Source organism: Ovis aries, chromosome 2 (genome assembly GCF_016772045.2).
Source record: "Ovis aries strain OAR_USU_Benz2616 breed Rambouillet chromosome 2, ARS-UI_Ramb_v3.0, whole genome shotgun sequence".
Classification (NCBI taxonomy): Eukaryota; Metazoa; Chordata; class Mammalia; order Artiodactyla; family Bovidae; genus Ovis; species Ovis aries.
The window spans coordinates 205421816-205434068 of NC_056055.1; the positions used below are offsets into that span (position 1 = coordinate 205421816).

The following is a 12253-nucleotide window of genomic DNA, read 5'->3' on the forward strand; positions in this document are numbered from 1 at the left end:
AATGAATCCAGGAAAAAAATATAAAAGATAATAGTTTTCAGACATTGGATAACAAATATTGGTGGACTGTGATCCCAGAAAGAAGGAACTCAAACATGGTGTGAGCCTTTACTTGTCCTAGCTTGGCCATCTAGCAGTAGTTTCCAGGCCATGGTGCAAGGAGGTGGAACCCCAATAAGCCTGGACGTCTCATTGAGTAGAGAAGACAGAGATCAGAGTTTTGGGAGGCCATGGAGTATAGGTAACTACAAAAAGACAAAGGACAGAGCTCTGGGATAACTGCAGAAGAGTCTCCTTGAATCTTTTGACAGAGTACCGATCTGTACATGTATGTGAAGAAACCGCCTACGATTGGAGAAAGAACAATCAGAAAGGAATAGGCAGAAAAAGTCTTGGAAATAACAGGCCTGGGAATAGTTCATGCTCCCATACCAGCGAGAATAGAAAGACCTTGTAATACACAAGGCATTGAGAAGAGGCCTCAAAATTATGTCCACTGATGTGTGGGGCCAAATTACCACTAAACTATCTAGGTTGCCCTAGATTGCCCTAACAAAAGTTTAAATGCAAACTTTGAAAACATCCAGCTGATTTAAAGTAACTTAGCTGAGCTCCAGGACAAAACCAGCACTGTTGAAAGGACTTAACAAACCAGTGCACCAAACAGTAAGATTCATAGTGACCAGCATCCAATCAAGAATTACAAGACATGTAAAAAGACAGGAAAATATAACTTGTACCTAAAAGGAAAGCCAGTCAACAGGAAAGACCTAGAAGTGACAAGATGTTGGAATTAGCAGACATGGGTATAGTTTATGACACCACATATATCCAAGAAGGTAAAGGAAAACATGAATGTGAGAGAAAAGAGAAAGAGAAACCCACACAGAATTTCTGGAGATGAAAAATACTATATCTAAAGTGACACTTAGAAGGAAAGATCAGCAACCTTGACAGTATGACATTGGAAACTATCCAAAACAAGGCACAGAGAAAAAAAACAAAACCAGCAACAGATACATGAAGCAATGTCAGATAATATTTATTCACAGGAGATACCATCTTTTATGTAGAAAACCCTAAGGAAGGAATCTACAAAAAGCTCATAGAACTAAAAAGTGGACTTAGCAAGATGGCAGACTACAAAGTCGATTTGCAAAATTAGCTGCATTTTTATATACTAGCAACAAACAGAGATAGAAATTTACAAAATAATACCTTCTGTAATAACATCAAAAACATGAAATACTGAGGGATAAATTTGGTAAAAGATATGTAAGACCTGTTGATGAAAACTATAAAACTGAAGATAAATAAAAGCCTTAAATTGAAATAAATGTTATTTGACCATTATTGTGAAGAGACTGTTTTGCCAAATTAATATATAAAGTGAATGCAACCTCAGTAAAAATTCTAGCAGTCATTCTTGCAGAAAACCAGTTTTGAAAAAGAAGACTAATGTTGAAGGATTTAAACTACCTGATTTCAGAGTTCTAGTGTAAAACTACAGTAATCAGGACAGTGTGGCATCTGTATAGAAATAAAAAACAGTGGAATAGAAAATAGAATCCAGAAAAAGATCCACACGTGTTTTTTGATGAAAGTGCAAGATAATTCAGTGGGGAAAAGATATATTGCTTTTAACAATTGTATGTACATCCGTAAAACATGAACTTCAACCTTTATTACCTCACCATACACAAAAATTAATTCAGAATTTATGCTAGAATGTAAAACTATAAAACTTTTAGAGGGAAATAGAGGAGAAAATCTGTGTATTCTGGGGTTAGGACAATTTTTTTGTAGAGAGCACATTAAAAACCATGAAGCTTAAACGAAAAAAGTCAATAAACTGAATTTCATTCAATTAAATTTTTATTTTTTAACTCTGATGTTAAGAATGATGTTATATGACAAGGCCAGCCATATAGACTGAGAAGAATATTTACAAAATACCTCAGGAGACAACTTGTAGAAAAAACAGTTTGAAAACATTTCATCATAAAAGATACATGAATTGTACATGAAAAGATGTTCAACATTAGTTATTAGGGAAATGCAAATTAGAGCTACAGTGAACCAAACCACACCAGAACACACCCTGTGGAATGGCTGCAGTTAAAACATGATGCCAAGTGCTGGAGAAATGTGGTGAAACAGGAGGTGGTACAGTGCACGTTGCTGGGAAGTAGGCGACATCTCAGCCACTTAGGAAACTGCTGGCAGCATCTTACGAAGTTAGATGTACACCTACTCCAGTATCGTTGCCTGGAAAATACCACGGACAGAGGGGTCTAGTGGGCTATAGTTCATCGGTTTCAAAGAGTTGGACACAGCTGAGCAACTAACAGACAACAACAGTCTAAATGGATCTCAAGCATTATGAAAAAGAATCAAGGCACAGAAGATCAGGCTTTATGATTCTTTCTAGATGAAATCCAGATGAGTGGTTTGGGCTTCCCAAGTGGCATTGGTGATAAAGAACTCCCCTGCCAATGCAGGAAACTTAAGAGATGCGGGTTCAACCCTTGGGTCAGGAAGATCCCCTGGAGGAGGGCATGGTAACCCACTCCAGTATTCTTACCTGGAGAATGCCATGGACAGAGGAGCCTGGTGGGCTCCATGGGGTTGCAGAGAGTCAGACACGACTAAAGTGACATAGCACACACACATACTGGCAGGTGAGGGAATTTACACAGGGGCACAAGGAAACTTTCAGACCACCAGTGTTGGACAACCATTGTCCAGTGTGATGGCTGTGGTGGGAGCTGTTCATTTGTCATGTGTCTGGGTACATACATGTATCAAAACTCACTGAATTTTACACTTGACTGATTGTGTTTTGTGTCTAAATTGCATCTTAATAAAGCTGCTTCTAAGAAAAGAAGCACCCAAGGTACTCTCTAGGGTGTGGCCTTGGACATTGACAGGCTCTGCAAACTTGCTAGCGGACTTGAATATTGTCCTGGACAAAGGGATGACAGTTTTCAGTTCTGAAAAACCAGCTCAGTGATTCCTTAAGAGGAAAGCATAATGAAAAGATATGCTTGTTAAAAAATCTACTCCTCAGTGAATATGCAAAAATCTGGGGAGACTTGTAAGAGAGGAAAGTAAGTTTATTTTCAGTCCAAATAACTCTTTAAAAGAAAATGCCGGATATTTTTCAAAGTTTATCTTTGTTAAGCCAAATCTTTTAAAATGTAAAAATCAGATAAGCTCTTCCTTCCTCCTTCTGGGAAAACAAAAATAACCAGCTGTGTTCATCTTATGATTGACTGCTCTTTGGGTGTACATGCACGTTAAGGCTGTTGTTGCCTGATGTCTTATTTTGCTATAATAGACTTAGATTCATAGACTTTGCTAACGTAGCCAAGTTCGTAGACTTAGCCCTGGCTCTCACCTGTGCCTGCATTTAGGGTCACTTTGGGAGTGTTTGATGTGTCCGCACTTCCAGATTAAATCAGTCTGTGGACGGGGGACCCAGGCATCAGAATTTTTTAAGGTTCCTCAGATAACTTCAAGGTTGAGCACCACTGCATAGGTTTATCCTAAGTGAAGATAACTTGTATATATAAGTATCTTCGTTGAACATGGGGAGAGAAAATACATTTTCTTGTATTCATTGGCGTAATGCAAAACTTAATATGAGACAGTTAGTCTCCCCATTTTGCAAACTAGAAAACCGAGGTTCAGAATAATTTATAATGTTATATAACAGAAAATATGTTAGAGATAGTATATCACAATAGTTAATAATTAAAAGGGCTAACATTTATATAGAATGTTTACTATGTACAAGGCCCTGGACTACACATTATATGTGCATTGCCTCATTTAATGTAACAGTGCTTTGAGGTATTCAGTTCAGTTCAGTTGCTCAGTCGTGTCCAACTCTTTGCGACCCCATGAATTGCAGCATGCCAGCCTTCGTTGTCCATCACCAACTCCCGGAATTCACTCACACTCACGTCCATCGAGTCAGTGATGCCATCCAGCCATCTCCTCCTCTGTCGTCCCCTTCTCCTCCTGCCCCCAATCCCTCTCAGCATCAGAGTCTTTTCCAGTGAGTCAACTCTTTGCATGAGGTGGCCAAAGTACTGGAGTTTCAGCTTCAGCATCATTCTTTCCAAAGAAATCCCAGGGCTGGATCTCCTTGCAGTCCAAGGGACTCTCGAGTCTTCTTCAACACCACAGTTCAAAAGCTTCAATTCTTCGGCACTCAGCTTTCTTAAACAATCCAACTCTCACATCCACACATGACCACTGGAAAAACCATAGCCTTGACTAGACGGACCTTTGTTGGCAACGTAATGTCTCTGCTTTTCAGTATGCTATCTAGGTTATTTAATACCCATTATATAGCTGAGTAAAAAGCATCTTGGTGCTGCTGCTAAGTCGCTTCAGTCGTGTCCGACTCTGTGCGACCCCATAGACGGCAGCCCACCAGGCTCCACTGTCCCTGGGATTCTCCAGGCAAGAACACTGGAGTGAGTTGCCATTTCCTTCTCCAATGCATGAAAGGGAAGTCGCTCAGTCATGTCCGACTCTTCGCGACCGCATGGACTGCAGCCCACCAGGCTCCTCCGTCCATGGGATTTTCCAGGCAAGAGTACTGGAGTGGGGTGCCATCACAGCTTAGGAAAGTGGAATATGTTCTGTAAAATGATAAGTGGTATAGCTGGGATCTAAACTTGACAGCATAACTCCTGAGCCCACATTTTTAACATTGTCTTAAGCTTGAACTCTGACAGACCTGGGATCGAGTCTTGGCTTGATTTTTACTGGTGTTAAATTATTTGTGACAAAATGACTCAGTGACAGAACTTCTTGGCAGAAGCATAAACAGTATATGATTTATCAGGTAGCATTTCTGTCCTTACAAGACTTGTGACAGTCCCTTGTCTTATTCATCTTTGTATCTCTAAAAATCAGAATGGCTGCTCCATTAATGATTGTCCAAGAATGAATTAGTGCCTCTCATTCTGAGGAGTCCAGAATGCTCCTTAGTGAACATGGCATGCGTGATGTGCTTTGAATGCTGAGTGTGAGTTTCTCAGGCAGAGGAGAGAGAGAGGAAGGGCCATCCAGTCAGAGAGAATCCTCTGAGTTGAAAGGGCATGGTGAGTAATGTCCTGTGCCTGGGGCCCTGGTGAATTTTAAGGAGGGAGTGGGTGAGCTAAGGGTGCCGGAAGGGAAGTAAGTTATAGTTAAATTGGGAGGCCTTGAATACCAGGATGAGGGTATTTGGAATTTTTTTTCTTTTTGAAAAATCTGATAGAGGAAAATTGTGGAAGATCTTAAGCAGGTTAATGCTAAGTTCCCATGTACTTATATTTTAATTTTTTAAAAAGATACTTGATAATAGTGTAGAGTGCATTAGAAAGAAAGAAAAATAGGAGTTGGAAAGACCAGGTTGGGTATCTTTCTAAGCAAGAGATTAGGGCCTCAGCTGGGGTAGTGGTGCTGCAAATGTTGTCCACATAAATAAATAGATGCAAATGGAAGTATTTTTCATGCAGCACTGTCACTCAGTTCTTTTAACTCCTTCAGAGTTGTTTGCCAAAAGTCAGTTGATGTTCTGCCTTTAAAAAAATTGTTTTGTATGATGGGTCATCTGATAACCTCATTAAAGTCTACCCTAACTGTCGTTGAAAGCAAAGGAATGGGAGCCACCTCACTTGTGAAAAAGCGGGGTGTTCTGGGGAGTCATTCTCTTTCTTAATACCATGCTGGTAATATGAATTGGCCCTTTGGCACCCAGGGTGTTTCTGTACTTAACCATAGTGTACCACTGTAGTTTTAAGTAGGAGAAAGATAAGCAGGAAATGAGAACTTTTATGACTGATGCTTGACTGATGGTATCGTCCCAGGCAGATCAGATTTAGACGCAGGATCATGTCACTCATGCTGCTTAGAAAATCTTCAGGTGCCCCTAGTGATACGTGTATTCCAGTTTGGAGACTGCTGCACGGATGAGGGCATTGACTGTGACGATGGAGAAAAGCGTGGGTTTGAGAGATTCAGAAGGCGTGGAATTAACAGGATTTGCGGTAGTTTCCTCTAAATTACTTTTCAGTGGGTTTACATTTCTGTAAGCATCAGGAATGTTATCAGTCCAAAAAAACAAAAGTTAAAATTAAGTTGACTGGAAATACTAAATACTCTACATATCTTGTATTCTCTTTAAACTTGTATGTCATTTAATTATATTTGTTTAGGTGTTTGATTGTACTTTGAGAAATATACACAAACTGTAGTTTCTGCTAAACTATTTTCTGGCATCCTCTGTCACTCTAATGGCAAATACTCAGTTTAGGAAAGCTGTTGAGTTTTTACTAAAGCAGGCCAGAAATTCAAGTTAACTGGAGCAAGTTTTACTATCTCAAAAGTCCCTGTTTTCGTTTGTTTCTTATTTGTTTAGGATTAAGGTTGCATAAGAAACAGTCAATATATGCTTCTCAAAATACAGAGATTTTATTGAGTGAAATTCTGAGTGGCATAATGAAGGTACAGAAGATCTTTTTATAGAAGGTTTAGTTTGAGGGAGACTAGTAAAGGGAATGGCTACCCACTCAGGTATTCTTGGCCACCAGGCTCCCCTGTCCATGGAATTGTCCAGGCAAGAATACTGGGGTGGGTTGCCATTCTCTTCTCCAGGGGATCTGCTCTATCTGGGGATCAACTTAGATCTCTTGGATTACAGGCAGATCCTCTACCATCTGAGGCAGTGGGGAAGCCCAATATAGGGCGTCCCAATTTAATTATACCACTGAGGAAAATGTAATACTTAAGAACCAGAGATTTTCCGAGAAATCATTGAAAGGCCCTGGTTAACAAGTTATTTAAGTAATGAAAATCATAGGAGAGCTCACAGGTATCTCAGTTTTCTTAACACTTTCAGTCTGTTACTGTGGAGGTGTTAAATTGGTGGCATAATACAGCATGTGTTTTGAAAGAATATGTATGGTAGGTGCCCATCATTCACACATTGTCACTGTCCTCAGTTAACAGGCATAGGCTCTAAAAGTGTGAGAAAAGAGACATGTCTGCTACTCCCTCAATTTCATTTTCTCACTGGCCTCTCCTAGTTTATCTCATTGCTGTAGTATCATTCCAATGTTTAAAGATACGTGCTTTTATATAATATGGTGCGTTAACACAAGCTCTACTGAAGAAACAGCCATCTTTCCCCATTCTGGGATTGTGTGTATCTCTTCAACAGACTGATCAGTAAGTTTGACTAAATACTACTTTTTGCCGTCTATGAAGTTCTGAACCTAACTTCAACGTGGAATTCCACTGTAGAGACTGGGTATTAGACAGTGAACTTGGGTGGAGGGGTGGGTCCTGTGTTGAGAAAGTCAGGTTTTGATGTGCTGTAGAAGTTCGGGAAGGGTGTTCATTACTCGGCTCTACCTTTCTATGAATGTCCTTCTTTTTTCATATCCTTTTTTTCCCTCCTCTAGTTGTGGCAATTTATGATTATACAAAAGACAAGGAAGACGAGCTGTCCTTCCAGGAAGGAGCCATTATTTACGTCATCAAGAAGAATGACGATGGTTGGTATGAGGGAGTTATGAACGGAGTGACTGGGCTTTTTCCTGGGAATTACGTGGAGTCTATCATGCATTATTCTGAGTAAAGCTCAGCAGGGCTGTCTCCCTCACAGGAATAGTCAGGTCTTCCCAGATTATCGAAAGGCCCTGGGGATTCCCCTCCAGTGAAATGAATGAAGGATACAAATGACAGAAGCTACCTTTTTTTTAAATTTTTTGTTTGGTTTATCCCTCAGTATTAAAACAAAAAAGCAAGCTGAATTTGAACAAATGGATCTTTCTGCCATCACTTATACTATGCTGAGCTGTTTGGATTGAAATAAAGTGACGGTTTCTGAATATATCAGAGGTATAACAGTGTAACTATGTGAAACAAATCAGGTTAAGACTGATTCAGAAAAAAAATCTGGGATCTTTCTCAGGAATACTGTACACCCTTGGGATTTCTCCTCCTGCGGAATCTGTGGCACTGGATGATCTGCAGTGCCTGTGCTAAAGGTTAGCCGAGTGGCCCAGTGCGTGCCCCAGCCCCACACTTTCTTCCACTTGTATGAGGGGGGGGATCCAATATTTAAGTATTATACATAACCATTTTTGTAACTGTTTCAGATGGCCTATTTCCTCTTCAGCACTGTAAATTCTGCATTTTCTCAGCACTTGAGTGCTCCGAACCAGTTAATGTTGAGCTGACTTGCATCCCTTCATGTTTCTCAGTTCGTAGATTATGAGATCGATTTGAGTCTCCATTCTGAGGGTGGTTTGGTCCTGCTGCTGCTGCTGCTGCTGCGTGAGACTGCATTGCTGCTGATGGCAGTGTACCCACAGGGGTGATGGTGCAGCCGGTTTCACGAGCTCAGGTGGGCGTGCCAAGGTAGACAGGAAGGCTCCTAAGGTTCTAGAGAGGTGAACGGTAGGTAGAAGTGCCTTGCTCACGAGGCATCCTAAAACCCTGGCCTTAGGTGCTGTTTTGAAGAGTAGGATCTTAGAAGTCGGACCAACTATTTCTTTACTTCTTTCACTATTTAGGGAACAAAATTGTTTTTTAATAGTTATTTTCAATTCTCTTGAGAGTCACTGGGAATACAAGGCTTGCTCCTGTGCTCTCTGAATGTTATTAATGGCAAGTGTTCGCTACTGTTGAATTTGTTTACTCACTTAGAGAAGATAACTATTCTCCTGATTCTGTGTGATTGGCCTTTGCAGTAGCTGCTCTTGGTGAGAATCTGAACCTTAAATTTCAGGTTAAGAATAGTGGGATGAGTGGTATAAGGCCAAGTGCTTATCCAAGTTTTTTTTTTTTTCATCTACACAATTATAGCTTTGAATTCAGTGGAGTTTGGGAGGCAGATGACTTTAGTCATCTCTTCTGTAATAAGAGACACTGAAAAAAAATCCAGGAGGCCTGGCTGTTTGGGAGGTGAATACTGTGACGAGGCACCAGCTCACAGGCCACAGCTGCCATGGGTCCTTTCTAGTCTCAGTGGCCTGGCCAGCAGGGAGCTCTGCCAGGTGACCTCCCAGGGCTGGATGAAAGGTGAGAGGTGGCAGCTGTGTATATGTTAGACATGGGCCTTGAACAGGACAGTGCAGGTGAGGAACGTGAATGTAAAGTGAGCAAGTGTCGTAGGTGTGAGGGAGTTCAGACAGTGCAGACAGAGCTAATACTACTAGTACCAGAGCACAAAACTCATCACCATGTAACTGAGACCCAGATACAGTGTTTCCTTAAGATTTTTGTTTTAAAGTTGCAGGTTTTTTTCCTTACACATTGCAGTTAGCAGAGATTTCCCAGACACTGCATTTCATTTTCATTAACTTGCCTCCAGTACACTGTAAACTGCACTTCATACTTTGTTAGGTCACCTTGAAAACCTTAATTCCCTGCAATTCCCTGTCTTCCTTCAAAGTAATGGCCCTTGAGTGTCCTCTGAGCCTTCAGCTTCATTATGGATGCAACCAAGACTATACTTGGAGAGGTTAAACTTTTCCTAGTGTTGGTGTGTAACTAGGAAAACTGTTTTGAAATTAGATGTTAAAAATTATTTAAATAGTGTTTTGCTGAGAAAGCTTAGTGGACTAATAAAGCAGAAGGTATTTCAAAATCCAGCAAATAGTTCCTACAGCTCCCACCTTCAGAAGCCCAGAAGGCTCCCACCTTCAGAAGCCCAGAAGGCAACTGTGCATAAAGAGTTGGTGGTGGTCAGCTTGCCCATGGGACCCCTGCCGGACTGGGGGGCTGAGATTCTGGTGAAGACCTGCAGCACAGGGATCCATGGGTCAGCCGATTTTCCCTGTATTTTTTAGTACTAATGTGTGTGTTGTTTTTTGTTTTAAAAACACCACCTGTTGGATTTTCTGCATATTTTACCTTTTTTGTACAGTTTTAAATTCTACATATTGTTTTGGAAGGGTACTGTGTCATGATGACGGGCCAGGCTTAGAGTCATGGGGACTTCTAATATCTCATAGGCTGCATGTTATTAACAGTCTGAGGGTGGTATTTGTCTTATTATAAGTTCACCCCATTTCTAAATAAGATGGTTGGTAGGAATTCTAAACGAGTGCAGAAATTTTACATGCTACGTAATATTGTGGCAAAGGTGATTCAGGTATAAAATCTGCTGACCAGTAAGCAACCATTTTTTTGGGCTAGAGGAGGTCCATTTCCTCTTGAAGTGTTTTTGACTTGTGTCCACTCACTTTTGCCTTTAAAAAAAAAAAAGAGGGAGAGATGTGACTTAAAAGTTGTTCCCTTTTTAAAAGTATTATTATTGGACAGGCCATGGGGATTTCAACAAAAGCATACTTTTCTTGTTGACCTTATGACCTAGGCAATAAATTGAAAACCAAAATCTTGTCAATCTAGATTTGAGAGATTGAGCCTGTTGTTTGACATACGTAAGAATCCTTTAAGGTGTCTGGTCTAGTGCTTCCCGTCTTTTGCCGACTTGCTTGCTTCCTTCCCGGGGGCCCTGCTATTTCTCGCGCAGCGTTAAGGACCTGCTGCTTTTGTTGTGTTCCTAAGAGTCACTGGTGAGGCGTTTTCCTCCCTCCTCGTCCCCTCCTGCTGCTGCTTGCTACCCAGCCAGAGAGGCCTTCCTGTCTTCACAGTGTCCTCTGTGCTGTAGCTGTGCCCCTCAGCAGTCTCACGACCACCAGGGTTTTTCCGAGGCATGACGACGATAGTAGTGTGCTTTTACCCTTTCATGCTCCCTTTCTTCTAGCAGGCGACCATTCTGCACTAAGAACTGGTACTTTTTCTTTCACTACCTTTCTTCCTCTCTGGAGAGAGCATGGCATGACCTGAAGGCCACCTCTTTCTCTGAAAAGGCTTTGATGGAGGAGCTAGCAGGTGCTTGATACATCTTGGAAAAGAATGGGGATCTGCATCACTTCTCATCTGTTTGCTTCTGAACTTCTTTGCCAGAAACTCCTGATCAGTGTTAAGGTGATAATTTCCCTCACATGATTTACTTAAGAGTTTTAGAGCTAGATGAAATTTCAGAAATTTTAGTTCAGTCTCATTTTACTGATGAAGTTAGATGTTTCATTTCAGGTAACAGCTAGTTAACAACAGTAGAATCCCTGGCTCAGCGCCTGGTATTCTTTCTGCAACTGTCTTAACTGTGTTATATGTTTATTTTAAAGTTCTACTTGATGTCTTCAGGAAGATACTTGAAAAGTTAACACTATGTTTCAATTAATACAATTCAAAGTTTAAAGGAGTGTATTGAGTGCAGCCTTAATTAGTAAAAGTAATCTTCATTTTAACCCTTTTGAAACTACACTCGGTACAGCTGGTCTTTTTCATTAGGTGGATGTAGCTAAAATGGTACAGTGTCTCAGCACTGGAAGGAGCAGCACAGCCTTATCTGAGAGCCTTAGAAAACAGTTCTTGAATGGAGGCAACGCGCTCATTACCTTAAGTTTATTTTGTGCTGAGCTTTGTTCTGATTTGAGAATCTCATACTTAAAAAAAAAAAATTGACAAATAAAATGACAGGGCCTGTGTATAAATGATCCTTGCTAAATATCTTGGTTTTTTGTAAAAAATCAAAAAGCAGACAAAAAGCTTATTTTCACATTAAAATGGAAACGTCTTTTGCAAACTTTAGAATTCTATGGAAAAGCAGTTTTTACCATATTTTGTGTCCATGCATCTTTTTCTTAACAAAATAGTTTACAGAAAAGAATGTAAACAATTTGTGATCTGGCCAGTTGTGCTTACAGCTCCCAGAGGGAGGGTTGGGGTTACGCCTTCAGTAAAAACGATGTAGGAAAACCTGAGGGAGCATCTCTTGCCAGTAATGTTTCTTGTGTGTGCCATTAAACCACCTCCAGATAAGTTGGGGGGACATTTCACTTTTTAATTTTGAAACTGTATTTGGAATTAATTGTTGCTGTGTACTAAGAACTTGGCCTAAATAAAATCCTACAAGGTATATCCGAATGTCTTGTGAACGTATTTCTGCAAGTAACCTTTTTGGCCGTGCCCTGCGGCATCTCAGTTCCCTGACCGGGGAGTGAACCCGAGCCATACCAGTGAAAGCCCAGAATCCTTATCACTAGGTGGTAAGTTACAAGTGCTGGCCTGCTGCAGTCCGTGGCGTCGCAAAGAGTTGGACACGACTGAGCCACCGAACTGAAGTTAAGTGTGTCAGAAAATCCTTCCCTGTTGCTCTACGTTGTCCTTACTT

General features: G+C 40.8%; 2 protein-coding genes across 20 annotated transcripts in view; one reads left to right on the plus strand and one right to left on the minus strand.

Moving 5' to 3' along the window:
• ABI2 (abl interactor 2) overlaps nt 1-12000 on the plus strand; it is a 104142-nt gene extending 92142 nt beyond the window's left edge. For 15 of the 19 annotated variants that reach the window (XM_012143218.5, XM_012143238.5, XM_042244983.2 and 12 more), the window contains one exon: nt 7467-12000. In XM_012143218.5, coding sequence (XP_011998608.1) covers nt 7467-7642 — 176 coding nt within the window. In that variant the 3' untranslated portion in view covers nt 7643-12000. The remainder of the gene's footprint in view (nt 1-7466) is intronic. The other 4 variants (XM_042244989.2, XM_042244990.2, XM_042244991.2 and 1 more) reach the window with 1 other exon arrangement.
• The window catches only part of RAPH1 (Ras association (RalGDS/AF-6) and pleckstrin homology domains 1), a 114268-nt gene continuing 103872 nt past the window's right edge, over nt 1858-12253 (minus strand). The window contains exon 16 of the mRNA XM_042244979.1: nt 1858-2268. Coding sequence (XP_042100913.1) covers nt 2251-2268 — 18 coding nt within the window. The 3' untranslated portion in view covers nt 1858-2250. The remainder of the gene's footprint in view (nt 2269-12253) is intronic.